Source organism: Pantherophis guttatus, chromosome 1 (genome assembly GCF_059756535.1).
Source record: "Pantherophis guttatus breed Tessera chromosome 1, ASM5975653v1, whole genome shotgun sequence".
NCBI classification, from domain to species: domain Eukaryota; kingdom Metazoa; phylum Chordata; class Lepidosauria; order Squamata; family Colubridae; genus Pantherophis; species Pantherophis guttatus.
The window spans coordinates 85049418-85063267 of NC_142063.1; the positions used below are offsets into that span (position 1 = coordinate 85049418).

General features: G+C 39.7%; 1 protein-coding gene across 1 annotated transcript in view; it reads right to left on the reverse strand.

Moving 5' to 3' along the window:
* Positions 1-10393, reverse strand: part of NAT10 (N-acetyltransferase 10) — a 39026-nt gene extending 28633 nt beyond the window's left edge. Inside the window, exons 1-6 of the mRNA XM_034417344.3 lie at positions 10066-10393; positions 7620-7742; positions 5584-5675; positions 3981-4152; positions 1970-2092; positions 744-805 (exon numbers count right to left, since the gene is read on the reverse strand). Of these exons, the coding sequence (XP_034273235.2) occupies positions 744-805; positions 1970-2092; positions 3981-4152; positions 5584-5675; positions 7620-7727 (557 nt within the window). The 5' untranslated portion in view covers positions 7728-7742; positions 10066-10393. The remainder of the gene's footprint in view (positions 1-743; positions 806-1969; positions 2093-3980; positions 4153-5583; positions 5676-7619; positions 7743-10065) is intronic.
* Between the last annotated feature and the right edge of the window lie 3457 nt (positions 10394-13850).

Below are 13850 nucleotides of genomic sequence, written 5' to 3' on the forward strand. Positions count from 1 at the left end.
GATGTGATTTCTGCAACAAACTCTGATAGACATTTAACCACCAAGAAAGCTGTAGAGATAAGGAGTTCCTTTCAACATGAACACTTCATTCATGTTCTTTGACACTTGGATGGTGGCAGAGATTGGTTGCAACTTGTAAGACCCTATATGGATTGGCCCCAGAACTTTTACAGAAATGTCTTCTATAAGTGGCCCGGTTTTCACATTGTGAAAGAAACTGATAATGGATCCCCATTTTCACAGGGCAAAATGACCCAATACTTACAAGTCTTGCTTTTCCATAAGGCCCTTGTGATAAGGAATTGCGTCCCACTGGAAATTCAATTGGCCCTCAGGTTTCTGACATTCTAATCCTGAATTATTTTAGGGAGACTTTGAAGTGAAAAATGATACTATTGGGTTTTTTTCTCCCTATGATGGGATTGTTTCTTTTGTTGCTTATTAGCATAATGCTGATTTCATACTGTGGATGTTTTATTGTAAAGTTCTATTCCAAATATCAAGTCTCTTGACTATAGTGACCTGGAAGGGGGGAGGTTTTGGGGGGGCAGGGAAACAACCTCAATCAATCAATCAGAATTTAATACATTCTTTATGTATTAAAGAATGTATTAGACGGCAGCAAACATTATGAAGTAAAACCACTTCTTGTATGAAAAAAATGTTCAGTTCAAACAACACATAAAGCAAGGTTAAATTTCCTAAATTGCACATTTGCTAACTTGTATAAGTGCTCAATTTACCTTTCATTAAATCTGCCAATCACGTCCTGATGTGCCTCTGTTCTATAGCGGGAGTGAACATCCTGGAAAAAGAAGAGAATCTTTATGTGAAACTTGAATAGCCACGTATTTTTCCATACAATTTGACACAGCAGAGTTGTGTAGCTGTGTAGCCTCCTGTTGCCTGCACTACTTTCCAAGGTCCACATCTCTCTAACAGCTACATTCCTAACATTTTAAGTTTAGCCCTGTCCAAGATTTTGGGGAAAACAATAAATCAAGTAAAGAATTGATTTATTTTAATTTATATGCCTTGTTCACAAGAATATATATGTACTCCATTCTGTCCTTCCCTGGGGGTAGGGAAAGAGAGCTCCCCCAAGCAACTTGGCCTTCCAAATATCCTATGGCAGGGGTGTCAAACTCGATTTCATTGAGGGCCGCATCAGGGCTGTAGTTGACCTGGGGGGATGGGGAGCAACTGGGTGGGCGTGACCAACTTGATGCCACTCCCCAAACTGCTGGCCCAATGTTTCCTCTTCACATTCGGTAGACCGGGCCGAAGCCATGCTGGCCTGATGTTTCCTCTTCACATTGGGTAGAGCAGGCCAAAGCAATGCAGGCCAGCCCCTTACATATTCCAGGCCAGCCCTGTGGGCCAGGTCCGACCACATCCTTGAGTGGGCCTTAAGTTTGACATCCTTGTCCTATGGGAAGGGAAAACACCTCCATCCCTTCAAAGAAGCCCTGCCTTGAAACAGCTCACTTCCCTGAGGGAGAATTGAGCTATTCCTCAAACAGGATTGCCAAGGATTTAGGGAAACGGCCACCCAAATCTCCTCAGCTGAGACTGGCATTCTGTGGAGGGAAAGAGTAAAAGCCATTAACTGCAACTATCAAGAGAATGTATCTCTTTAGCTGGACATTATAATCCAGTGTTTCTCAACTTTAGCAACTTTCTGATATGTGGGCTTCAACTCCCAGAATTCCCTAGCCAGCAAGATAAGCCCCATGGTTCACCACCAACCAACTCTCTATTGGAAAAGTTTCCCTCTGCCATGAAATGTGAACAATAGCATCAATGCTTATGACAACAGGGAGGTCCTATAAAGAACAGAAGTTGGGGAATAAAGTTTTTAATTAAAACGAATTAAGGTCTGGCGGCAGTTCATTTATTTCCCTTTCTGCGCAGCTACATTAATCCAGTTTAACAGAACGACAGGACAGTTCATAAACCAAAAATGTACCATGGTCATTGTATAAAGCTGCTTCAGGGAATTCATTGTCCTCAGAAGAATTGCGATGATACCTCCCCCTTCCACAGTTTCAATCGTTCGAGCAAGGAGATTTGGAGTCAAGGCTTCAAAGTCCTGAAGAAAACGATGGATGAAATTTACATACTTTTTCCAGGTGTGCTCAGATTCTATCAGCCCCATCTCCACTGCAACCAAGATAAGGATTCTACCCAGTGGTGAAATGTAAAATTTGTTACTACCGGTTCTGTGGGCATGGCTTGGTGGGGGGGATTAATGTGACTGGGTGGGTGTGGCCAACTTTTTTTTTTTTTTACTTTTAAAAGCATTTTTTACAACCTCTTCGCCCAAAGGTTGTAAAAAAATGCTTTTAAAAGGCTCTGACGATCCCAGCTGAGTTGCCTGATCGTCAGTCTTTTAAAAGCATTTTTTAAACAACCTCTTTGGCCCGAAGAGGTTGTACAAAAAATGCTTTTAAAAGGTTCTAACAATCCCAGCTGAGCTGTGTGATCATCAGAGGCTTTTTTTTTTTACTTTTAAAAAGCCTCTGATGATCATGCGGCTCAGCTGTGCATGGGGGGGTGGGGAGGGGCAGGGATTTTTGCTGCCGGTTCTCTGAACCACCCGCCGCCATCGCTACCAGATCGCGTGATCCGGTCCAAATTGGGAGCATTTCACCCTGCTTCTACCCATCAGTTTTACAACTAGCAATCTATCCTAGAGCAGAATTAACCAGAGATTCAAGCACTTTGTGTTTATGTGGACTTGAATTTTCCCCCTTCTTGAACAATTCCTGTATAACCAAGCACCCTTTTCTCGTGTGTTTCCTTATTATCTTTACAAACCATCATCTTTTCTCTCTGAAAAATATACTTGCTTATTCACTTTCTTTGCTCTTCCCTTAGCAGCATGACTGACTACAATGTAAACACCCTAATAAACTACCATACTCTATTTTGCCTACCATCTTCACAATATTCCAGGATCTTAGAAGCCACTTCAAATTAAGAACGGGCATTGGGCAACTTCTTTATGACCAAGGACCAGGCTCTCTTTAAGGCTGACCTTCAACTGTTACAAAATGGAACTTGGAATAAAACAAGGTTGTTAAATTTAATATACATATTTCACTTTCTAAGCCAAAACCAGTACCTCTGTAAACCAGGACAAATCAGCATTTTTTCAGGGCTTCAGGAATTTTTAAAGAGTGAAGTGGAGGCCTCAAGCTTTTAAGAGTTTGCAAAACTTATTAGTTGCAAAGTCGTGTCTGACCCATTGCGACCCCATGGACAACATTCCTCCAGGCCTTCTTGTCCTCTACCATCCCCCAGAGTCCATTTAAACTCACACCGACTGCTTCAGTGACTCCATCCAGCCACCTCATTCTCTGTCGTCCCCTTCTTCTTTTGCCCTCAATCTTTCCCAGCATTAGGCTCTTCTCCAGTGAGTCCTTCCTTCTCATTAGGCGGCCAAAATATTTGAGTTCAGGATCTGGCCTTCTAAAGAGCAGTCAGGGTTGATCTCCTCTAGAACGACCGGTTTGATCGCCTTGCAGTCCAAGGGATTCACAGGAGTCTTCTAGCACCATAGTTCAAAGGCCTCAATTCTTTGGCGCTCAGCCTTTCTTATGGTCTTACAGCCATACATTCACCCCAAATCTCCTAAATATTTTGGCCTCATCATTCTTAGGGATGCTTAGGGAGCTACAAAAAGGATCAGTAGCTGTACGTGAAGCCACATGTGCTTCCCAAATTCAGACAAAAATAATGATTACCTAGAGAAGCTATCCTATATAATATAAATATCTTCCCTAAACCTCCAATTAATCCATTTATGCTGACTGTAATGCATAGATATTTCAAATTGCTCTTAATTGAAATGTTTTAATGATTTTTTTTCAAATACTGACATCTGATGTTGGATTATATTTTCGGAATGTTGAATAAAGTGATGGAAGAAACAGGTAACCAGGCCAAATGATTTGTAGCATGGACACTCTTCTTACCTGGAGTACACACATGCCAAAAGTATTCCCAAGAATTTTGTGTGTCTCGTTGTAGTAACAATACCGAATGTTTGTGGCTGCTATGAATAGTTCAAAGGGGTCATCTTGCTTTAGATCCAACATTCCAGATTTAATTTTCTTCTGTAACTGTCTCATTCTTTTTTTACGGTGGCTGAAAGTGAGAAAAGACATCTTAGAATGATTAGATTTAAACAAGCATAACCCTATGCATGTTTACTTAGAAGCAAGTTCCACTGTGTAATATAGGGCTTACTCTAATGAGTAAACCCTATTGCAGTATTAAGGAGTCTAAATTTACCCAACTTAGTTTTAATTTCAAGATGCATGACAGATGACAATATTACTGTGATTCAAGATAGAGGCAGAATAAACAGGCACTTACTGTAAAAGAGCATTTTTAAAAAATGAATAAGTGGTGGGATATGTGTTCTGATTAGGAGTTACAAGCAAAACAAATTCAAGTAGGCCACATTATCCAACATGCACATTAGGTACTTTACTTAGGTCCAACAAAAATTAAACAAGTGATGAAAATTAACATTAAAAATACCGGTATATGAGAAAAGGCATCTTAAATTAATGCATCCTGCAAGAATATGAAATTGTTTTTAACTGTAAGCTTAGCAATAACCCTATCAAATTATGTTTTATGCACATTCTCATTCTCAACAGAAGGAAAAGACGACCTTTAAAGGCCTGTGACATAGTCGAAGTATTGGGTCACTCATTACATTTGACAAATGCATCAAAATGGCATATATCAAATTTTACTATCTGAAAAAAACACTCAAGATAAATGAATACGGGTAGCCTTCGGCCTAGCAACCATCTGGAGTTATAGAAAACATCCCCAGGACTACTGACAACCCAGTTTCAAAGTTCTGACAGTTCCCCCTACATCCATGTGGCCAAGTGACTGCTTTTTGGGCACTTGGCAACCAACCTACATTTATAACTATCTGCAATGTCCCTCATTCACATGACCACAATTTGTTTATTTATTAAATTTGTATATCGCTCATCTCTCTATTCAGACCATCCCGATTTACTATTTTTTAAAAAATGGAAATCACTGTTTACTTCAGGTTTCCAGGAAATACATCCATTGGGTACAATGGGCTTGCTTAACAGTCACAGCATTCATTTAACAATCAGTGTTAAATGAATTTGTTTAATGATCAGTGTTCATTTAATGACCATGGCATTCATTTAATGACCACAGCATTCCCTTAACAACTACTGTAAAAAGGTTGTAAAATCACATGGTGGCCAACTCAATGACCAGCACAACTTACAAGTGTAATTTTTAAGGTAAGTCAAGGTCTACCTGTACCAAGAGAAATCAATACACCTGTAAAACTATATACCGAAAAGGTTTATAAGGGCCTTATACAGACCCTGCAGTCAAGGGCAAGATAATTTAAGCAAGTAGTAATGCTACTGTGAAGCAAATTAAGCATGGGAATGTAATGCCCTTGATGCAACTGTGAGCATGAAGAAACATTGTGGATCTTTCCAGAGATTTATAAATTAAATCTCTACCACGTTATAAAGTGAAAGAAGGAAATATAAACTAGTTTACCTGCTAAAGCCCAGCTCTTTCTTGTAACACCACAGCACTGTGGGTCTAGCCTTTACAGCTGCTTTGGACAACATATGATGAAGTATGACCACCTGCCAGGTGACAAAACCAAGAATGATGCTTATTGCTTCTGTAGGAATGTATGTACAGCATTTGTGAACTGAATCAGAAAACCTCAAAGATTTTAATTATCTTTTCACTTGGCAATTAACCTCCGTGTGACAGAGGGCAGCTATGCAATCTCAGGATAAGACACATCTGGTTTAAAGAACCGTGGATAAGTTCATGACTTCATATTTCATATCTTCTGCATAACCCAATTATTCACAAGCCAGGTTCAATAACAAAACTTTGAGAAAATTTGAGAAAATCAGGGTTCATTTAACCACGATGCAGCATGCCATCTCTCAGCCCAAGCTACTCTGTGTGGTGGCTGCTTCAGGATAAACAGTTAAGTTATCCCAGCATACTGCCTTGAATTCTCAGAGGAAATGCAGGATATACATGTAATTTAAAATATTGCATCTTTCGGAGTAGAAGATGCATCTTTTTCCCCCCTAAAGAGGATGAAAATTTAGGTGCGTCTTATATACCGAATGTAGCCCCACCCACCCACTGGCCCCACCCTTTGGCCTCTGCCTCCCAGCAGTTACCTCCTTGCAGCAAGAAGAAACAGCCCGTTTCAGCTTCAAGCACAGCCTAATTAGCACAAGTTTATTGGATCAGCCTCCCAACTCTCAGCTGTTTTGCTCTCAGCTGTTTTGTGTGGCTCTCTGCTGCTTGCTGCAAGGAGGTAAATTGCTGGAGCAGATTTTTTTTTTTCTTGTGCTAATCAAGCTATGCTGAAAATGAAAATGAAAGTAAAGCAGGCTGTTTGCTGCAAAAATTGCTGGGAGGCAAAGGCAGATTTCTTTTTCTTGTTTTCCTCACCAAAAAAGGTAGGTGAGTCTATAATCCAGTGCGTTTTATACTGCGAAAAATACGGTAATACAACTCAAAATCATTTCTGCCACTAAAACATTGTCAAGCAAGTGAATTAGCAGAACGCAGAGATCACAATACTCGCAAGGCTTTTAGATCTTATACAGATAAACAGAGATGCAACTCACTGCACATATTTCCTCTACATGAACAAATCCATAAAAAGGTGATGTGTGGAAAACAGTCCTAGGAATAATCCCTGCATTTAAATGTAGCCTGGTGACCAGGACTGGAAGGGCAGCTGGCAGGAGGGGAGACTGTATTCTCTTTACTCTGCTCAGCAATCAAAAAAGGCCACTACGGAAAGCTTTGCACCAAACATACCGTAGAAATGCTGCTATTAGGAGCCAATGTCAAAACGCAGCCTCCCTATCCCTTTTGGGTCAGCTTGCAGAAAAGATAGCAGGGGAAAGAACAATGGCTAGCAATGTTTGCAAGCTTAATTCCACGCCTTGTTATATGATGGAAAGCAAGGACAACTCCATGTGCCCTATATGCACATCAAGTTTGTTACCCTATCCCGATAGGAATGATTCCCACCTACCACCACCAACTGAAAAAAATTACTTATAAATGGGTGAGGGGGTCATTTTACATTCACTGAAAACAGAAGATGCTTCTGAAAAGTGGGAATGGGGTGAATAGAAGAAATAGAAAAGACTTCTGCTGCTTGTGAACGTCAATTTTTTAAATAATATCTAAACAGGTATTAGTGTTTGTAGGTGCTGATGAGGATAGATTAATTGCATAAATGGGATAATTGTTTTATAGCTGATTGAGAAATTAATAATTCATTTCTTTCTTTTACAAATATGCATCTGCGTCTGCACGCATGAGCACAAGCATCTATAGAGGGATCTCCAAAATTTATTTCAGCTGGCAATATGTAGAAGAAAGCAATGAACCTGGCCATTTTAAAGGATTTATTTATCTGGGTTCCTACATCATTTTTTTTTACTACTTTTTCTTTCTTGCTGGGGAGGTTAATCTTTGATTCAGGCTCAACTTCCTTTGATATAAACACAATGTACATCTAGTTCATGGCTATACATCACCTGATCTTTGCCACGGTCCCCTACTATAACAAAGAGGGTCCTTTGTCGCTCAGCCACTCCATTCTCTATTTGGATCCGAATACGATTATCCACTTTCTTCCGCTGCATTTTCAGTGACAGATCCTGTGAAGTTTGTAGAAGTTATAACAAATTAGTCTGCATCCTGTCTCAGTTGAGAAAGAGGCAATGTCGATGGTAAAATGCTTCTGGTTCAAAGGGTTCACTTTTCAATGTTGCTGTACACATTTCTACTCATCCGAGCAATTCAAAGGCATTCTAGTGGAGATTGTTTTTGGACTCATTTTAAGGCAAGGATAATGTGCTCCCTGTGTATATTTCCACCCAAGGAAGTTCTCATTTCTAATAGTTTTTTTTTCCTAGGAAATGTTATTTATCTTACTGTTGCAATGATGAAAAAAATATTTGGGACCAAAAGGAGCATGAGATCCTAGAACCGTGATGGCAAACCTATGGAACGCGTGCCACAGATAGCACACGTAGCCATATCAGTGGGCATGCCAGCTCAGCTGTGGCGCACATGCGCGTGCTGACCAACTGATTTTCAGGCTTTCTAGGCCCACTAGAAGTAGGGAAGCAGGCTGTTTCCTGCCTCCAGAGGGCCGGAGGGGGGGGCAGGGGGAGGCCCGTTTTTCTTTCTTACCTGGCTCCAGATCCTCTCTATGCATCTGCTGAGGGCAAAAACAGCCTTTCCCACTCCCTCGGAAGCCCTCCGGAGGCCTGAAAGGACCCATTTCCCAACTCCCGGTGGGACAGGAAAGGACCCATTTCCCACTCCCGGTGGGACAGAAAGTTTTTTGCTCTCTCCAGCCTCCAGAGACTCACAACAAGGGCTGTTTTGCCCTTCCCAGATGCATAGAGAGGATCTGGAGCCAGGTAAGAAAGAAAAATGGGCTTACCAGGCCATCACGTGCCAGGAGCGGGGGGGAGGGTTGCGCATGCATGCGCAGGGGGATGCATAGAATTATGGGTGTGGCCATGTGCTCGCGCGAACCTCCTCCACCACCCCCCTCTCCTGGCATGCGATGGCAAAAAGGTTAGCCATCAGTGCCCTAGAACAAGGGTTTTAGGGATTTAACAGATAATAATTTAATAGATTTCAGGGGATATGTGAACTTGGGATGGTTAAAAAAATGCAATCTTATTTTTACTAATCTTTAATTGAAATGCATTCATTCATGAAAGATGACAACATAGTAATTTATGCCCTCTAGACTTCAAAAATGCTTAACTTCAACAAACCTATTGTCTAAAGTATCTTTTTCTCCAAAAGGGTATAATTGAAAATAATCAACATACTTTGTATTTCAAAAAAATGTTTGTACCTACATATTCATACATATCATTTATATTTTGACAACTGTATTTGAAAATAATTTGTTTCCTTTGTAATATAATCTACAATTATATACTTTATGGATTTGAATACATCTACTCTGAAAAAGGACTAGTTTTTTCACCAAATTCTCAAAGAAATCCATGGTACAAAAAATGTTAAGTAGCCATGCCCTAGAAATTATAGAGATGTACCTTTATTATACAGCATTTATAACCAGACAAATCTAAATTACTCAGGCAGAAAGTAAAAGCAAAATTTGTACAATTAATCCAGAAAGAATTATTAAAAATTATAGTACAGGATGCCAGGCTGCCCTATCCTTTTGTAAAGGAGCAAGAATCACCTGTATTTATCAAGTTACATGTAAACTAATTTTAGCTGCATTTCCCCTTTTCTCTTATCTAATGTTAATTTATGTTGCTGATTTTTTTCTACATTTTCTGTAATGTTGCTTATCCCCAAAGGGAATTAAGAATTGGTCTACTGATATTATTCTGCATTAAACATATTTACTATGTTACATGGTATTTATTTACAGGTAAATATCCACCCAATTTTTAACATGCCAACTTTTGATGCTGTGCCACTGTTGCATCTATCTTTCCTTAAAACAAAATCCCATTGATTTTAATGGGATATGTAACTGAAACTCATGAGATTCAATCACCTTTACTAAGCACCTTTAGCACCTTTACTAAGCCTAAATGTTTGAATCATAGCACATTAATTCATTTCATTATATTGCAAGTCTTGACACTAACTTTCTGAAATTAAATCAAGATATCTATATGACTGCAATTAGAAATCCGACTGTAATAAACCACAAACATTAAACCTCCAAATTATATGTCTTAAACTCAGACTGTCATATGTCTATGACTATTACATATGTTACTACGCAAAGCAACGTAGAAATCGGTCGCAGTGAAAATAATCGATCTTATTTTCGAACAGAGATGTTATAACTGCTGGCTAAAGAAGTCAAAATATATACCCCGGACACCAAAGCGGGAAAAATACAGTAATCTGTCTCTCAACTAATCTGAATACTCTCAGATCCAGTCGCAAACCCAATACCCGTTTTCTCACCGTTCCCAATTCTGCCTTTCTCACTCCAGTCTACGCGCGAGTGGAATCCGGTCGGCTATGGAAACTCTCGGAGCAGCTTCCCACGTGCAAAACCATGTGGGGCTGCGCAACACACTGGAAGGATCCTGCAGGATGGTCCGCTCAAGGGAAAAAGCAGGGCTAGCTACGGGCGAAGCCGGCGGTGGGAGAGCAGGAGGGCGACAGAATCAAAGTAGAACTTCGTCTGCCTTTGGATCCGGGCTGCAGAAAACAAAACGAGGATCTCTCCACGCCTGGGGAAAGCTTTTCCGCCCGGACGCTGCCTTCCGCCAGATGCTTAGGCGCCGGAAAGGGAGGAGCTTTGCTCAACTGCAGCCTGCTGGGGCGGTGGTGGGCTCGAGTTGTGAAGTTATGATTTAGGGACATCTGAACAGGACGTACAGTAATAAGCCCGATTGATGTCTGTAGAGATTCTCAAGTCATCCAGGTCGTGGTTGTCCCAAAGGTGCTTTTTCAGGAGGCAACTGGACTGTCTTTTTTTTGAGGACGTTTCGCTTTCTTGGATGAGAAGGGAAACATCTTCAAAAGAACAAAGTTCAATTGCCTCCTGAACAAAGGACCTTTGGGTCAAGCTAACGGTAACAAAGTCTTGCCTTTCTTTGGCAGGTTCTTCGTGGTTGTCTACCATTCAAAGGCTCCGACCTCGCGTCGCTTATTTCAAGGTGCATCCTAAATCAAGGTAGAATCCTAAACAGTAGTCAGGATTCTAAGCGAGGCTTCTTTGCAGAGACGCGCGTTTCAGGCTGTGGCAGTCTCTCATGCGCGGATTTCATTTGCATAAAACAGCTTTTTGCTGTACCCCGGCAGTTCATCTTGCTCTGTGCAGTATTTGATAAGGACTCCCTCTAACTGTACGATATATCGCACGCATGTTTCAGTCACTTCCCGTACATGTTATTTTAATTAAGATACAAGGAATTGCCACAAAGAAGAGGGAATCAACGTTCTCCAAAGTACCTGACAGCAAGACAAGAAGCAATGGGTGGAAACTAATCAAGAGAAGCTATAACTAAGGAGAAATTTCCCGTTAGAACAACTAATCAGTGAAACAACTTGCCTCCAGAAGTTGTGAATGCTCCAACACTGGAAGTTTTTAAGAGATTGGACAACCATTTGTCTGAAATGGTATAGGGCTCCCTGCCTGAGCAGGGGGTTGGACTAGAAGACCTCCAAGGTCCCTTCCAACTCTTGTTATTTTGCTAAGCTTCTGTGCCCCTCGAAAACATGAGGGGAGTTTGTAAATGACACAAAGCATGTGACTATTTTTTTAGAGAGAAAAATGGACAATAATTGATTCAGGCTTCAGCAATGGGCCACAGGTAGTAAGATGAAATGTAAGAGAAGCCCTGGGCAATACTGAAATAAAAATTTCTCAAAGGTAATTAATTGACATAACCACTGGCATTACAAGAAATCACAAGAGGCACTGCAACCTAGGAAACCAACAAAGGTCCCTGATCCACATGAAATTCCAATTTAAGTGTCTTCCAATTGAGATTGGAATTGAGATTGGATAACAGGATTATTGAACATATATATATATTGATTTATATACCGCCCTTCTCCGGAGACTCAGGGCGGCTTACAATGCGCTAAGCAATAGCCTTCATCCTTTTGTATATTTATACAAAGTTAGCTTATTGCCCCCACAACTGGGTCCTCCTATATTGCTGGAGGAATATCAATAATTTAATATTTCTACATTTGCTTTGTTTATAACTTAGACTCATGCAAGTACAGTGGACAGTATAGAAGTTTAATAAACTTAACTACAATATTCACTTGGCAGTATATACAGTAGAAATATGTTAACTAAACAGTAGTCAGGATGCTCGAGTCTAGGAGCTTCCAAGATATCTGCAATTTAAAGATACTTAAGAGATGCAACACTTGAATGAAAACCAATTTTTTAAGCAATTAAAAAACAATGAAAATTATATATCTGAATTGTGAAGTGAGGAACTAGAATATGCAGTTTTGGAGAATCAATGGGCCCAGATGTTAAAAATATGCAATACACTTAATATTTAAACATGAAATTCATTAGAAATATTTCATATTTTTTAAAAAGGTTGTCCAGAAGTGGATAAACAGGAGCAACTGTAAAACGTCAGACGACTGAGTCGAGAACTGGGCCCAACGGACACAAGTGGGGGCTTGGCCAGCAAAATTATGACTCAGTCTCTGGGCAGATTGCACTGTATCAACCCACTTCTGGAACATTCCGCAGTCCATTGGGAGAAAACACATGTTCTCTTGATTATAAGGGCTAAGTTCAGGATATTTTTGCAGTCTTTTTTGTTTTTCTTAAAATGACGTAACAGCCTAGATTTAATTATAAGCTTAAAGACTAAGTTGTTTGCAGTTATATGGATTTTTTTTTCTTTTAATTTTCTTCTTTGTATAACTGTCTTCCTTGGATATTTTTTTAATTTAATCATTTTTTTAAAATTGAGAAATGTAATTCTACAACTGAAATGAATAAATGGGAGCCTCTGATGGACAAGTGGAAGCCTCAAGAAGAGGATGAGGTGAGGCCTTGTTTAGCAGTAATACACAACATGAATGTGAATGTTCTTGTCAGATTAAAATATGAAACTGCAGCGAATGCAGCTGATAAAAAGTAAATGCTATTTGCATTAATGGGAGTATTGAATCCATATAACAGGAAGCAAATGTTCTATTCTACCTGCCCTGATCAGATCCTATTTGAAATACTGTTCTCAATGTGGGCACCAGTTACAAGGACAATGAAAATCTGGAGCAAATTCAGAGCATGGCTACCAAGATGGAAAGCATGGAAGCCAATGGCTAAAATAGATAAAAGTTTAACTTTCAGAACAGCAACTGAGGATAGGAAGCAGTTTTCAAATATCTGAATTGTCAGAGCAGCTTTCTTCAAAAGCAAAAATAAGATTGTACCCAGAGATTTGAAAGTGTGGCCACACCTGTCAGAAAATGAACAAAGGTAAACAGCAGCAATTGTTTCAACCAAGTAGTAGACAAAGTAACAGGAAAAAGCAAGCAATGTTTTGTAATGGGCTAAGTCTCACAGTTTTATTACAAAACCTACTTTAATAACAACTTAATAGGCAATAGTCCTTCAAGTTCTAAGGATATTGAAATATTTGTAGTATTAGTGAAAATTTAGGGGTGCAAGGATAGCATTTATAGGCTACCAACTCCGGTACTTAATCTGGGATCCTTTTTAACTAGATTTCCAAGGCCATTAACTTGCCATTGTATTGAGTAACAAAGAATCAACACCTTACAACTTTTGTTATTGTAGAATGTTTTTTAACTGGATGAGCACTTGATCAGAACCCAGATCTTTTCCCTAAACCAACATTTGATTGGTTGTCTCCCAATACACCCGAATGCCTTCTTATACCTTATCCCACCATGGAGGTCTGCAATACCTTCTTTGGCTTTTCATGGAGACAGATATCTCAGCAAAGTAGGTAGAAATTCTACCTGTACTTGGAAAAAAATACCAATCAAATATGTTAGTTGCTCTATATACTTTGGACTGTGAATAACAGAATTTTGTTTTATATGAAGTTCTCTTAGCATATTGTCAGCACATGTATCACATATATCATTTTGATGTGGATTATAAAATCCATGCTGGTTGCCTTTGAAATATTTTATCCACTTAATGAGAAATGTGATGATAAAATTTATCATAATCAGATCTTTAAGACAACCAAAAATAAATACATGACCTGAAAGCTGCATGTTTGCAT